Consider the following 16,469-nt stretch of genomic DNA (forward strand, 5'->3'; position numbering starts at 1 on the left):
ACACACACACACACACACACACACACACACACACGCACACACACACACACACGCGCACACACACACACACACACACACACACACATACACACACACACACACACGCATACACACACACACACACACACACATAGAACGCAATATTCTACGTATGGTGATTTATTTGGATCAGGACCACGAATGGTTGTCCCCTACTCGGTTACATTATACTAGTATGTGGTAGAGAAGTACTTTAGAGAAGTATTTTATTTAACATGATGTGGGACGCGTAACAAATTTGTTAACTTATATTACGATTCGGTCATACTGTTATAGCTATCTCTGGTTGTGGCTAAGAAATAACCGTCGTGTGCATTTGGACAAAAGAATAAGTCCTTATATTATAAGATTATTGACTCATAGAACATTGTCTGTACACTAACTTAACAGTGTATTGTTTCTCCCATTGTGCCATTGTTAGCAGAAACTAATTGATTCGTCGAGGCAGTAAAGTCTAATACGTGATCCCTTATAGTTCTAGACTTTATCCCTAGCTTTCGAGGTCCAATTTAAAACCAATTAACATATAATGAACTGCATTATGTACCGATCTATAGATATAAGCACGCGTTTACTGTACAATTAATCATAATCCAGAATGATATAATTTTTCATTATACTTAGTATCAGTAGTATAGTAGTCAACCCCTTGACACTGACAATGTTCGTTTATCATGTGAACAAACGATGACGTTTTCATTCTTTTAGATATTGACAATGCTCGGAGTGGTATTATCGCTGATTGACAAGTCCCATAACCATAGACTTTGACCGATAGATCATGTGGAGGTCACCTAATGTCTGTTGAACTCTTCTCCAAACAGATCACACGGTAGTAAGGCAGTATCAATTGGCCAGAGGAGTGATTTTTAAAGATCGTGTCGTTGCTTCGCCTTGTGGACTATTAAAGGCAATGTGTATCATATGGGCGCTTAGACTTTTAAAAGCAATTTGTATATTGAATCTTAGAGTCAGTCACCAGCACACATCTTGGGCCTCGGTCACAGCCACCGTAAGTGCGCTGTCTACGTGCAAAAACGTGGGCAAATTTTGGGGATCCGAGGTGAGTACCGCCGCCGTACGGAGTCCTACGGATTGGGGAGCACGCAGACATGCCGTAGAACTTTAAGTACATGTAAAACTTTCTCTGCGTGCAGGCTGCGTGCGGCCGTACGAGCCAGTACGGGCGACGCGCGTGCCCTGTACGTATCCGTATGTACCGTACGTAAGAAGCACGTGTACGCACGACCTGCATACAGTAAAGTGGCAATCGTACAGAGATCGTACGTTGTAAGCACGTACAACTCACCACTTGCGCAACAAAGGATTGACCCCAAAATTTACACCTTGCGCAACCGTGCGAGTCGGACGTGCGTTAACATACTGGTCATGCCAATCCTTCCCCACGTTTTCAGAAGAACGTAGCAGACTTGGCCTTAAAAAAAAACACGTACGGATAAAAACACGTACGGAGGGTTAACTAGTACGGAGACCACGTTTTTGCACGTAGACAGCGCGCAGATACACTTACGGTGGGTTATGCCTCTCGTAATATGCTAAGGTCACAATTCCAACACGGGCAGCTTTTGAAAAGTACGATATGAAAGACAACAAAGAACAGAGAAGTTTTTTTCTATAATCGTGTCTACTATTTCTGTATATTCTCGATATGAATTATTAATTTTGTCGTTCACACAAACAGCCCTCTCGGGCCCCGGGTTGGAAATGTGACCTAAGCATTAGGTAGTGCATTTCCACTAGGGACATACAGAATCTTAGGCATAACGGACGATTGATTGCTCTGTCGACTTGGCGGTTCGCCGAGGATTAGGCCACGCCCATTTCCCAAGGACTATGAGACTGACACATACTGACACTAATCTGACTGGGATTGAACTCTTGATCTCGTTGAACCTTTCACACCACGGCGTCATTGTTCTGGTTGTATCTATGTCCACATTATTTGGTTTATTGAGCTCAGTGCGATAAGAGCAATGTTGTTTTTATGCTTTGGAATGGTCAGCAAGTTGTAATCTACTGAAAAACATTGACACAATCGCGCAACTGTTTGGACTGTACCTGACTGTATCGACTCGACAAGGAAGTAAATTCCAACACGATAAGAACACACTCTGTTTTTTTCTGATATCAGATGGCTAGCGAGGTCATAATCTACCCATGAAATCAAGATACTTTTACGCCAATAACTGCCAGGCGGGAGCACAGTCACATTCGCCATATGAACGGAACATGTACATTTTGAAATTATTATGCATGCCTGTATCTGTATCATATAGCCAGTATAACCGCCCTTCGGCGTAACACACCAGCTTCGCAGGCACGCGGCTCTGCGTCAGCTGGCTACATTATACCGATCGACTTGTTACACCTAACCTTTGAACATCTAACTCTAGAAGTCGTTTTAAGTTCTGTACTGACAATGCGCCTACTGTACTTGGTGACAGCGAGTTCGACTCTGGGATAGTTCTAGGAAAGAATGAATTCTTGAACAACTCAATTCTTGGTTGATAACTCTGGTACTTGAAGGCATGGCTATTTCTTGTTCTCTTCTGGGCTGATATTAGGTACTTATTAGTAGTTAGGACATCCACCATTTTATTAGTAGTCATGTTGTACAATCGTCAGTTGTTTTGTTATGAAAAAATGGTCCTGTTATTATATCGTTCAAATGTCCTACGACATAATAGTTGTACCTACGATTAATCTGGCAATATTACTGCATCCCCCTTCCCGGCCTCTGAACAGACTACACAGACCTTGTCACGTTCTCCTGGATACCAGAAGTGTTTTATTTTCAATTAAGACCACAGCAAGAAGTTTTTATGGATGACATCAGCGCGCGCATTACTAGGCTGCTTTCGCCTGATTTCGGAAAAAGAAACACAAGAAATGTGTTCTATCATGAAACTTCATCTGTGTTGGTAATTACATGTTTAAAGTTAAAACTTAAAACTAGTTCTAACTAAAGGTGACTGAACTTTGTTGTGTTGGATCGAAACTTTTAACTTAAAGAAGAAATTCTGTTGGCTTCTGACAGTGGTCACTATGCCAAAAATGAGCAAAGATGTCTGTTGCCATGCCGGGAGGTGAATGGAAATTTGTGGTTGAAGGTGATTGAAATTTGTTGTGTTGGATCGAAAGTTTTAACTTAAACAAGAAATTCTGTTGCCTTCTGACAGTGGTCACTATGCCAAAAAATGGGCAAAGATGTCTGTTGCCATGCCGGAAGGTGAATGACAGAGAGGAGACAAGAAAAGGCTCTGATTTACTGTTTTTGTCTCACTTTGATATGTAGTAATATGTGATGCTGGCTGTGTATATGTGATGTTCCCACTGAATCAAAACCATTTGTACAATGCTTAAGTCCAAATTTTAAAATGTAGGAACCTTATTTTTTTCGACCCGCCTTGTTTCTTTTTTCGCCCGCTCGCATTAGATTTGGAGTCTTTGAAGGATGTCATCCATGAAATTTACCTGCTGTGGCCTTAATAAAGCCTGTTCTGTACCAGTTCAAAAACTGTGGAGCAGTCCTCGGCAAGTTCTTATCTATCGATCATAAGAAACATTCACACATCTCCGTAATTGTTTGGACTGTACCTGAGTGCAGAGACTCGACCATGGAGTAAATTCCCACGCGAAAAAAATTGCCGTTTTATTAGCTAATATTGACTGGCTAATAACGAGCTCGAGGTCACAATCGTGTAAACACGATAAGATCAGTGTTTTTTTTTCTGACACCGGATTGGTTAGCAATACCATAAAACTTGTCTGCTGCGCAAAGGACCCTTGAACTCTTGAACCTTGAATACCATTACGTGATTGTTTGGATGTATCTAAGGCTACAGTATTTGATCAATACTTAAGGCTAAAGGAGGAAGTAAATTCCTACAAGATTACGGCATTGGTGTTTTTCTTATTTGACTGCTCAGCACAATCCACTGTTTGTCACAATCTCTCCATTGATTAGACTGCACCTGGACTGAGTTTATTGTGCTCGGTCGTAGGCCTCGACGAGGAAGTAAATTCCAACACGAAGAGAACATTGACGTTTTGCCAAAAGTTGTTTCATGGATAAAGTCATACCTGAGAAAAAACATCGCAACAAATCAATTACGTGCTGTAATGCTGACTAGTAAAGCCGTCCTACGTGTAAAGAAGAGAATGTTTAGAAAAGTGGGGTCACTCTCCTTTGGAAGAAAGAGCTGCGTAGAATCATACCATGCACAAAAGTCGTCGATCAATATTCATATAATTTTAAATAATTTGTATTATCATGATTTTTAATGTGCTCTTATTTAACTTTTACGTTATTATTGTTATATAAATTTAGTTGGAGTTTGGCGGATGTTGATTAACAACTAAAATCGTCCTCTCGAAGAACGACGACTTTAATGTTGCTGCGTTTATGCGACGGTATCGTTTGGTATTTATTACAGACTGATATTTTAGTAGCAATAATTTTCTAAACCATCAGAGATGATTCATAAGATCTATTTCTCTTATGGATCAATAAGAAAACGCCCTGTGCTGAACGTATGGAAATTCATGACAGTGTAAAGCTGACGGTTTTCTATATTGCTATGAGGTTTCCTAATTATATTTCTAAAAAAGCGGAGACGTGGTCGCCCTTCTTTAACTCTGAAGAAGGTGATAGAGGAGGACATAGGTCTGGGCGGTGCTGAACTGTCCTCTGTCATGCGTGACAGGAACTTGTGGAGACAGTACTTGGTGTCACCTGATTAGGATGAACTGAACTGAAGAACTTTCTATATTGTAGGCCGGAGGCCGTTTAGCCTGTATTAGGGCTATCTATGTCCAACATCGCTGGCATTCTTACTAGCTCACCGCAAAAGTATGACAGTTTTCAACATGTTCAAACTACACCAGATAAGCGACCAGACAGAGTCAACTTCTGACAAGCCACGACGTTTTCACCAGTAGCAGACAACGCGGGTCTGTTGTTAAGCGATTAAAGCCGGCTGAGAGTTTGACTGGTCTTAAGACCAAACAAAACACCAGTTGAACAATGTTTACAGACCGCTAACCAAGCATTTACCGATCGACTCGACGAGAAAGTTAACTACCACGCGATAAGAACATGGTGTTTTTCTGATTTAGAATGGTCAGCAAGTTCTTGTCTACTAAAAACATTGACACAATTGCGCAATTGTTTGGATTGCACCTGGTTCTATCGACTCGACAAGGAAGAATGTTCCAACAAGATACGAACATCCTTGTTTTTCTGACATTGTCATAGCTAATGAGACCATAATACACTCATAACACCAAGACACCATTGCGCAAGCAACTGTTAAGTAGGAACACGGTCACATTCCACGTACGAATGGAAACGGGGCAATTTTGCAAGTAAAGATGTATGTAAAGCTACGGTCACAACCCGCCGTACGTGCTTTTTGTCCGTACGTTTTTTGGGAGGCTACGTCTGCTACGTTTTTTCTGAAAACGTAGCGAAAAAGTGGCGTCGACGCACGTCACTCATTGTGCAAGGTGTAAGAGTGTGGTCTGCACGTTACGTCTGGCTGTGAGCGGTTGCGTGCATCGTACGTTGCGCAAGTGGTAAGTGAGTTGTACGTGCTTACAACGTACGGTCTCTGTCCGATTGCAACTTTATCGTAAGGAGGTCGTACTCACACGTGCTTCTTCCGTACGGCACGTACGGGGCACGCGCGTCGCTCGTACTCGCACGCACGGGTGGTGAATCCGCAGACCACACGTAGAAAAAGTTTTACATGCACTTAAAGTTCTACGGCGTGTCTGCGTGCTCCCAAATCCGTAGGATTCCAAACGGAGGTGGTACTCCTCACGCACGGATGCCCTACGTTTGCCCACGTTTTTGCACGGTAGCTTTAGTCGTACAAATGTCAGATATCTTGATATGGAAAAGGAATTATATTCTTCCAGCGTTCGGTCTGTCATTATTCCGCTCAAAGACTTAAAAGTTGTACCTACTCTCAACAGACCACACAGACCTAGTCACGTTCTCCTTTCTCCTGGCTGCCTTACTTGACCTGGCTACCTTACCTAGTAACGCCGTCTTATAAACGAGGGAGAAAAGTTCAGTTGTGTTAAGAAAAGTCGGGTCTCATTCGAAATAATGGAGCTGCGTTTGGTCATACCGCACACTAAAAAGTCGTCGATCAATATTTATTGAATTCCAATGATTTGTATTATCATAATTTGTAATGTACGTTTATCTAACTTTTAAGTTGATATTATTATATGATATTTAGTTGGAGTTTGGTGGACATTGATTAACAACTTAAATCTTGATCTCAAACAACTGCGACTAATGTTACTGTGTTTATGCTACGCCACACGACCCCACAATTTTGGATTGAAAGCCGGGAGACATTTAGCCTGTATAAGGGCTATCTATGTCCAACATATCGCTGGTACTATTTTTACTAGTTCACCATAGAATCATGACAATTTTCAAAATGTTTAAACTACAAAAAATAAGCGAACAGACAGAGTCAACTTCTGACTTCCACTAGTAGTAGACAACGCGGGTCTTGTAAAGGTCTGTTGTTAAGCAATTAAAGCCGGCTGAGTGTTTTACTGGTCTTAAGCCCGAACAAAACACCTGTTGAACAATGTTTACAGACCGCTAACCAAGTATGTACTGATCTATTACAGTGATAACTTGTACAGGGGTCGCACTACTGGTATGACGCAACCGTCACACAACAGATAGGTAGCCACTTTGACCAGTCTGCAAGTTCTAAATGACATTTTAGCAGAAACTAGAGTTCCACGACCTCACACCATCGCCAAATGATGTTACCCTTGGGCCTCGAAAAATTAAGACGAATTTTTAATGATTTTTATTTATCATGAAAACAAGATCTGAAGATCCCCATTTGCATGAATTATATCATTTGATCACATTCAAATAAGGACAGTCTTGTCTCATGGAAAATGGCTAATCTAGATTTTTTCATAAGGTATGCAAATGAGGTCCTTTTTTGAATGTTTTCAGTTATGTCCCCCTTCACTTAACTTAAAAATGCCACAATTGCATATTATTATCCACTTCATTTGCATAACTGCTAATGTTCTTCCTCTTCACAGTTACACATGCCACATGTTTGAATCATCATATCATGGAAGGTAGCATATTTGTAGCATTTCTACAATAATTATGCTAATTAGCTGCTAAATTTCATAACTATCATGTTAATACGTCAAGCATTCTTTAAGCTACCCACATACCAAAAAATCATGATGATCCGTTAATCGGTTCTTGAGTTATCCTCCTTCGAATATTTTTAGCGAGTGCTTCTGCAGCTCCAGATCAAGCCGCTAGGGGGCTAAAACCCAACGAAACGCCAACGAAAACATAACCTTCTTGGCGCAGGTAATAAGCCTGAAACGATTTCGTTCATGTTCAATATAATACTTGACATATTTGAAATTTATGTAAAGGTAAACATTACTAAAAAGATTTTTTCAAATCAGAATAAAATACATTTCGCATGCCAAATTCCCATTTACAAGTGTGTTGCATTTTACTTGGTAAGGGCCATGTCAATATTTTGCCCCGGGTTGGAAATGTGACCTAAGCATTAGGTAGTGCATTTCCTCTAGGGACATACAGAATCTTAGGCATAACGGACGATTGATTGCTCTGTCGACTTGGCGGTTCGCCGAGGATTAGGCCACGCCCATTTCCCAAGGACTATGAGACTGACACATACTGACACTAATCTGACTGGGATTGAACTCTTTATCTCGTTGAACCTTTCACACCACGGCGTCATTGTTCTGGTTGTATCTATGTCCACATTATTTGGATTATTGAGCTCAGTGCGATAAGAGCAATGTTGTTTTTATGCTTTGGAATGGTCAGCAAGTTGTAATCTACTGAAAAACATTGACACAATCGCGCAACTGTTTGGACTGTACCTGACTGTATCGACTCGACAAGGAAGTAAATTCCAACACGATAAGAACACACTCTGTTTTTTTCTGATATTAGATGGCTAGCGAGGTCATAATCTACCCATGAAATTAAGATAATTTTACGCTAATAACTGCTAGGCGGTAGCACAGTCACATTCGCCATATGAACGGAACATGTAAATTTTGAAATTATTATGCATACCTGTATCTGTATCATATAGCCAGTATAACCGCCCTTCGGCGCAACACACCAGCTTCGCAGGCACGCGGCTCTGCGTCATCTGGCTATATAGTTGTATTATACCGATCAACTTGTTACACCAAACCCTTGAACATCTAACTCTAGACATCGTATTAAGTTATCTACTGACAATGCCCCTACTGTACTTGGTGACAGCGAGTTCCACTCTGCGATAGTTCTAGGAAAGAATGAATTCTTGAACACCTCAATTCTTGGTTGATAACTCTGGTACTTGAAGGCATGGGTATTTCTTGTTCTCCTCTGGGCTGGTATTATGTACTTAGTATAGTTAGGACATCCACCATTTTATTAGTAGTCATGTTGTACAATCGTCAGTTGTTTTGTTATGGAAAAATGGTCCTGTTATTATATCGTTCAAATGTCCTACGACGTAATAGTTGTACCTACGATTAATGTGGCAATATTACTGCATCCCCCTTCCCGGCCTCTGACTACACAGACCTTGTCACGTTCTCCTGGATACCAGAAGTGTTTTTATTTTCAATTAAGGGCACAGCAAGAAGTTTTTATGGATGACATCAGCGCGCGCATTACTGGGCTGCTTTCGCCTGATTTCGGAAAAAGGAACACAAGAAATTTGTTCTATCATGAAAGTTCATCTGTGTTGGTAATTACATGTTTAAAGTTAAAACTTAAAACTAGTTCTAACTAAAGGTGACTGAACTTTGTTGTGTTGGATCGAAACTTTTAACTTAAAGAAGAAATTCTGTTGGCTTCTGACAGTGGTCACTTTGCCAAAAATGGGCAAAGATGTCTGTTGCCAAGCCGGAAGGTGAATGGCAGAGAGGAGACAAGAAAAGCTCTGATTTAATGTTTTATTTCTCACTTTGATACGTAGTAATACATGTATGTGATGCTGGCTGTGTATGTGTGATGTTCTCACTGAATCAAAACTATTTGTACAATGATTGAGTCCAAATTTTAAAATGTAGTAACCTTTTTTTTTCGACCCGCCTTGCTTCTTTTTCCTCCCTCCCGCATTCGATTTGGAGTCTGTGAAGGATGTCATCCATAAAATTTACCTGCTGTGGCCTTAATAAAGCCGGTTCTGTACCAGTTCAAAAACTGTGGAGTAGTCCTCGGCAAGTTCTAATCTATCGATTATAAGAAACATTCACACAACTCCGTAATTGTTTGGACTGTACCTGAGTGCAGAGACTCGACCATGGAGTAAATTCCCACGCGAAAAAAAATTGCCGTTTTATTAGCTAATATTGACTGGCTAATAACGAGCTCGAGGTCACAATCGTGTAAACACGATAAGATCAGTGTTTTTTTTTCTGACACTGGAGTGAAAACTTGTCTGCGCAAAGAACTCTTGAACTCTTGAACCTCGAATACCATTACGTGATTGTTTTGGATGTATCTAAGGCCCTACAGTGTTTGATCAATACTAAGGCTTAAGGAGGAAGTACATTCCAGCAAGATTACGACATTGGTGTTTTTCTTATTTGACTGCTCAGCACAATCCACTGTTTGTCACAATCTCGCCATTGATTAGACTGCACCTGGACTGAGTTTATTGTGCTCGGTCGTAGGCCTCGACGAGGAAGTAAATTCCAACACAATGAGAACATTGACGTTTTGCCAAAAGTTGCTTCATGCATAAAGTCATACCTGAGAAAAACATCGCAACAAATCAATTACGTGCTGTAATGCTGGCTAGTAAAGCCATCCTACGTGTAAACGAGAGAGTGTTTAGAAAAGTTTGGTCACTCTCCTTTGGAATAAAGGAGCTGCGTAGAATCATACCATGCACAAAGGTCGTCGATCAATATTCATATAACTCCAAATAATTTGTATTATTATAATTTTTAATGTACTCTTATTTAACTTTCACGTTATTATTGTTATATACATTTAGTAGGAGTTTGGCGGATGTTGATTAACAACTAAAATCTTCATCTCAAAGAACGACGACTTTAATGTTGCTGTGTTTATGCGACGGTGTCGATTGGTATTTATTACACTATGTCCAGCATCGCTGGCATTCTTACTAGCTCACCGCAAAAGTATGACAGTTTTCAACATGTTCAAACTACACCAGATATATATATATATATATAAGCAACCAGACAGAGTCAACTTCTGACAAGCCACGACGTTTTCACCAGTAGCAGACAACGCGGGTCTGTTGTTAAGCGATTAAAGCCGGCTGAGAGTTTTACTGGTCTTTAGACCAAACAAAACACCAGTTGAACAATGTTTATAGACCGCTAACCAAGCATTTACCGATCGACTCGACGAGAAAGTAAACTACCACGCAATAAGAACATGGTGTTTTTCTGATTTAGAATGGTCAGCAAGTTCTTATCTACTAAAAAACATTGACACAATTGCGCAATTGTTTGGACTGTACCTGGTTCTATCGACTCGACAAGGAAGTATGTTCCTAATGAGACCATAATACACTCATAACACCAAGACACCATTGCCCAAGCAACTGTTAAGTAGCAACACGGTCACATTCCACGTACGAATGGAAACGGGGCAATTTTGCAAGTAAAGATGTTAGTAGAGCTACGGTCACAACCCGCCGTACGTGCTTTTTGTCCGTACGTTTTTTGGGAGGCTACGTCTGCTACGTTTTTTCTGAAAACGTAGGGAAAAAGTGGCGTCGACACACGTCACTCATTGCGCAAGGTGTAAGAGTGTGGTCTGCACGTTACGTCTGGCCGTGAACGGTTGCGTGCATCGTACGTTGCGCAAGTGGTGAGTTGTACGTGCTTACAACGTACGATCTCTGTCCGATTGCAACTTTATCGTAAGGAGGTCGTACTCACACGTGCTTCTTCCGTACGGCACGTACCGTGCACGCGCGTCGCTCGTACTCGCTCGCACGGGTGGTGAATCCGCATACCACACGTAGAAAAAGTTTTACATGCACTTAAAGTTCTACGGCGTGTCTGCGTGCTCCCAAATCCGTAGGATTCCATACGGAGGTGGTACTCACCACGCACGGATGCCCTACGTTTGCCCACGTTTTTGCACGGTAGCTTTAGTCGTACAAATGTCAGATATCTTGATATGGAAAAGGTATTATATTCTTTCCAGCGTTCGGTCTGTCATTATTCCGCTCAAAGACTTAAAAGTTGTACCTACTCTCAACAGACCACACAGACCTAGTCACGTTCTCCTTTCTCCTGGCTGCCTTACTTGACCTGGCTACCTTACCTAGTAACGCCGTCTTATAAACGAGGGAGAAAAGTTCAGTTGTGTTAAGAAAAGTCGGGTCTCATTCGAAATATAGGAGCTGCGTTTGGTCATACCACACACTAAAAAGTCGTCGATCAATATTCATTGAATTCCAATGATTTGTATTATCATAATTTGTAATGTACGTTTATCTAACTTTTAAGTTGTTATTATTATATGATATTTAGTTGGAGTTTGGTGGACATTGATTAACAACTTAAATCTTGATCTCAAACAACTGCGACTAATGTTACTGTGTTTATGCTTCGCCACACGACCCCACAATTTTGGATTGTAAGCCGGGAGCCGTTTAGCCTGTATAAGGGCTATCTATGTCCAACATATCGCTGGTACTATTTTTACTAGCTCACCATAGAATCATGACAGTTTTCAAAATGTTCAAACTACAAAAAATTAGCGACCAGGCAGAGTCAACTTCTGACTTCCACTAGTAGTAAACCACGCGGGTCTTGTAAAGATCTGTTGTTAAGCAATTATAGCCGGCTGAGTGTTTTACTGGTCTTATGCTCGAACAAAACACCAGTTGAACAATGTTTACAGACCGCTAACCAAGTATGTACTGATCTATTACAGTGATAACTTGTACAGGGGTCGCACTACTGGTATGACGCAACCGTCACACAGCCGATAGGTAGCCACTTTGACCAGTCTGCAAGTTCTAAATGACATTTTAGCAGAAACTAGAGTTCCACGATCTCACACCTTCGCCAAATGATGTTACCCTTGGGCCTTGAAAGATGTTGACGAATGATTTTCATTCATCATGAAAACAAGATCTGAAGATCTCCATTTGCATGAATTATATCAGTTGATCATATTCAAATAATGATAGTCTTGTCTGATGGAAAATAGCTAGTCTGGAATTTCTCCATAAAGTATGCAAATGAGGTCCTTTTTTGAATGCTATTTTCAGTTATGTCCCCCTTCACTTAACTTAAAAATGCCACAATGCATATTATCAACCACTTCATTTGCATAACTATCAATGTTTTTCTTCTTCACAGTTACACATGCCACATGTTTGAATAATCATATCATGGAAGGTAGCATATTTGTAGCATTTCTACAATAATTATGCTAATTAGCTGCTGATTTGCATAACTATCACGTTAATATGTCAAGCATTCTTTAAGCTACCCACATACCAAAAAATCATGATGATCTGTTAATCGGTTCTTGAGTTATCCTCCTTCGAATATTTTTCAGCGAGTGCTTCTGCAGCTCCAGAACAAGCCACTAGGGGGCTAAAACCCAGCGAAACGCCAACGAAAACATAACTTTCTTGGTGAAGGTAATAAGCCTGAGACGATTTCGTTCATGTTCAATATAATGACATATTTGAAAGTTATGTAAAGGTGAACATTACTAAAATGATTTTTTTTTAAATCAAGAACTAATTTATGATGAAATGGTAGAATAGCCTTATTTCTTAAGAGAAGACGATCATCGGGTGAAAATAATGATCAACCGACATAATTCATTTATGTGAGGCCCTCATAACTCGCATATTCACCTAGTCTCTAGCTTGCACATAACCAGGAATATGTTACCTTTCCCAAGCCAAATTACAAGGATTTTACCAGTGCGTTGCATTTTGCTAGGTAAGGGCCATGTCAATATTTTGCATAAAAGGTTAAAAATGAGCAGGCTTTTAAGCCGTTTACATGTGGTAATTACCATTAATAAAATCAACAAAAAACATGCCATGAAAACTTGAGGTTGCCGAACTCCAGTTGTATACTTGAATTGTGTCTATTGTGAAAGAAATGAATGATATCAAGATTTCTGTAAGTTTGTTAAATGAAACGTCTCATTATTTTTGAGTCTCATCATTTTATAGTGTTTTTTTAAATTTATTCTTTACTAAAATGTATACAACGAGAGTGTACATCATCATGTCAAGCAAAAAGACAAAGGATTTGGTACAGGGTTGCTTTCACACGGGGATTTTAATAGCCTCTACCAGGCTTCGGGAGGAAGCTGGAAAGAGTAGAAATCGGCAAAATAAGAAAGAAATCATGTCAGGGGAGTTGGTCTGCTGGAAGCGAACAGTGCGGCAAACTTGTCTCTCACAGCAGACCAACTTCCCTGGCATGCTATCTCTATGATTTGGCCGATTTCTACTCTTTCCAGTCGCCTCCCGAAGCCTGGAAGAGGCCAGAATTGGAAGGCTTGTTTCGGGTTGAAAAAATGTTTATTGAGGTATAGTGTCAAATCCGGCATTGCGGTCGATTTGAAAAAAAAATACCTTTTTTGCATTGTGTCTTTAATTAAGCTAGGGCAAAAGAAAATATTACAATAGACAGTTTTTGTTATTTCAATAGTTCAATACTATCTATTTTACATGGTGGCAAACCGACAGTTCCTACCTTTGCCCGCAAATATATCACACATCCCTGGAGGCCTAATATATGCCATACCGAATGCCAGGTGCTGTGACTTAGAATTGCAGAAAGACAAACATCTGTATTGTATTTCAGAAAGGCCCAACAGATATAAGTTAGAAACAAGATCAGTATAATGCGTATAGATGTTCTTGTGGAGTACATGGGCTACATAGTTATATCCTTACCTTCGCAGTCGTGAGGAAGACACCGACATTCCGGACTTCAGTGGTGGCCTCGTACCTGTACTGGTACTGTTTCCCCACCTCCAGACGGATAAGGTTCGAGGTGACGTGCAGTATGAACACCGACAGTAGAACTACGGCAGAACCCACTAGGTTCGCCATGGCTGCCTTGTGAGCGAACAACAGGTCTATATTCTGATCACCTTACGCAGAATGAGCCAACTTTGCCTCACACGCACAGTTGAGGAAATTGTGGCTGTATTATGTTAGGTTTGCATATAAAGTAGCAATTCATCGATCATTAACAAAGTACAAAATCAAAGAGGGGTAAAGGCCGATTGGTAACGACCAATGGCCCGCGTTCCGAGTAAAGTTTTTTATACAAACCCACGTGGTATTGGATCAATCAGGAGCCGTTCACCTGACTGACAATTTTAGCTCAATGATGTCATTGATAGCTGCCCCTGTTCCCTGACAATTACTTCCTTAATCTGATAAGAGTTAGAATAACACCGCGCAGCTAACGAGTCACGGCTCACAGCAGACTTCAGAGGCACAGACGCACCAGACCTATCAAGAGGTGCAGCTACTCTCAAGTCGGCGTGCAGCGATGGAAAAACGGGTGAGATTTGTTACAATCATTAAGCTTTGCAGCCTATCATTCTCTTAAAAGATTTCAGAATGTATATGAAAACAACAGACTTGTTAATAAATGTTGACGTTTTAAAGACCAAGTGCTCGCCCCCCCCAAAAAACTGTTACCTTATTCTCACCTCACCTCACCTCACCAGTCCCATTACCTTATTAAACTTGACTATTGGCACTGATAATGTGAAAGAGTTTTACTCCGCCTGCGCATGGAAAAGTCCCTTAAATGGAATTTACAAGTTAATAATATACTTGTCAAGCAGTCGTGGAACGTTGTCCTTTTGGGAAGACACGCATTGGCCATGTCATGGGAAGTTGTTGTGTTTTCAATTAAAAACAATTAAACGCACAGTACCTAACAAAATTCGTTATATATTTCCAAACAAATACTAATTCATTAAGTGATCTGCGAAATCTTTGGTAGCCCATTAAAGTCACTGACATTTGAGTTTTAGAGAGCGTAGAAAGGTCGCCGAAGAGATTACACCTAAACACGTTTTTGTGGAGTTCGGCGGTCTTCACGCGCTCTAGCTGATTTCAGGTAGCGGAGAGCGCGCCACTAATTGGGATGGGGGGCCGAGCGCCTGAAAATCATTATGGCGGCACAACACAGTATTAGCCCTATGGGGTTTTCTATAGTTAAGGACCCCGAAGTGACTCAGTTCGACTCACTGAAAATCATAGTAGGGTGCACAATCAAGGTTCAGATTTTTGATATGTCTAATTTCAGGGTATAGTGTACAAAATATGTGACAATGAGCTTAAAAAGTATCCAAGCGCAAATCTATGCCGACTAAACACGCACCATAATTCAACTTTTACAGTCTCAAAACTGTCGTATTCCTCTAACATTTACCACAGGTTCTATCTCGATGCCATGCACAGAACAATCTCTGCACCCTTCTCTAGTATTGTGCAGCACTACTTTGTGCCCGGACTACTTTTGACTACGGGGTTTGTCTATAAATACTGTGTTGTGCGGCCTTATACGGATCAGCCGTACGATCGTCGCGCGATCGCAAACTGCGGGCATTCTTGGGATAGTCATGCATGTCCAGCAAAAAGTGTTGTTACAAAAGAAATTACTTTCCAAGCAGAGGTTTGGGTTTTCGGTTACTTTTGGCGTGTTTAGGCTTTTTATCGGGGGTTCTTTTTTTGCACTGGACGTTTTGAGGGTGAAAAAATTCCAGTGCTAAAATAACACGAAAAAAGACTGCAATCACTACAAAAATAACGCCAAATCCTAACCTCTGCTTGTAGAACCACAATAAACCAAACATTATCAGCTTAGATACAGCCCTAACAATGACCTGATGATGTCAAAGTTACCAAAGTACGACATTAACTTTTACACAAGTCAAAGCCAACGCTGTTATCGTGCTGGAATGTACTTTTACAAGCCGACAAATATGATCAACTACACATTATAAAGTTAAATAAAGAACGTTACTCACAATTACATATATCTAAAAGAATGCCTAAGAACACTGGATCAATTTTGTTCAATCTGGAAACTATCAATAAATAAAAAGAAAACTAAAGTAATGTTTTTTTCCAAAAATGGACGGACTAGTAATAGCAAACAACCTCCATATAAAATACAAGGTACAAATATTGACATAACAACATCATACACCTATTTAGGAGTTGACTTCACCCCCTCTGGCTCATTTAATCGCGCCACCAAACAACTAAGGTTAAAAGCTCTCCGAACCTCCTTCAATTTAAAATCAATGCGGCACTCGGGTCCGAAACCCACATACATGTACTTAGAGCTTACCGTATTGGTAA

The 16,469-nt window shown here is 40.6% G+C and overlaps 1 protein-coding gene across 1 annotated transcript in view; it reads right to left on the reverse strand.

Annotated features, from left to right (window-relative positions):
* LOC109476196 overlaps positions 1–14,262 on the reverse strand; it is a 76,625-nt gene extending 62,363 nt beyond the window's left edge. Inside the window, exon 1 of the mRNA XM_019777082.1 lies at positions 14,034–14,262. Within this exon, the coding sequence (XP_019632641.1) occupies positions 14,034–14,192 (159 nt within the window). The 5' untranslated portion in view covers positions 14,193–14,262. The remainder of the gene's footprint in view (positions 1–14,033) is intronic.
* Positions 14,263–16,469: the final 2,207 nt, after the last annotated feature.

The sequence above is a fragment of the Branchiostoma belcheri genome, unplaced genomic scaffold, assembly GCF_001625305.1.
Source record: "Branchiostoma belcheri isolate BF01 breed outbred unplaced genomic scaffold, Haploidv18h27 scaffold366, whole genome shotgun sequence".
Taxonomy (NCBI): Eukaryota; Metazoa; Chordata; class Leptocardii; order Amphioxiformes; family Branchiostomatidae; genus Branchiostoma; species Branchiostoma belcheri.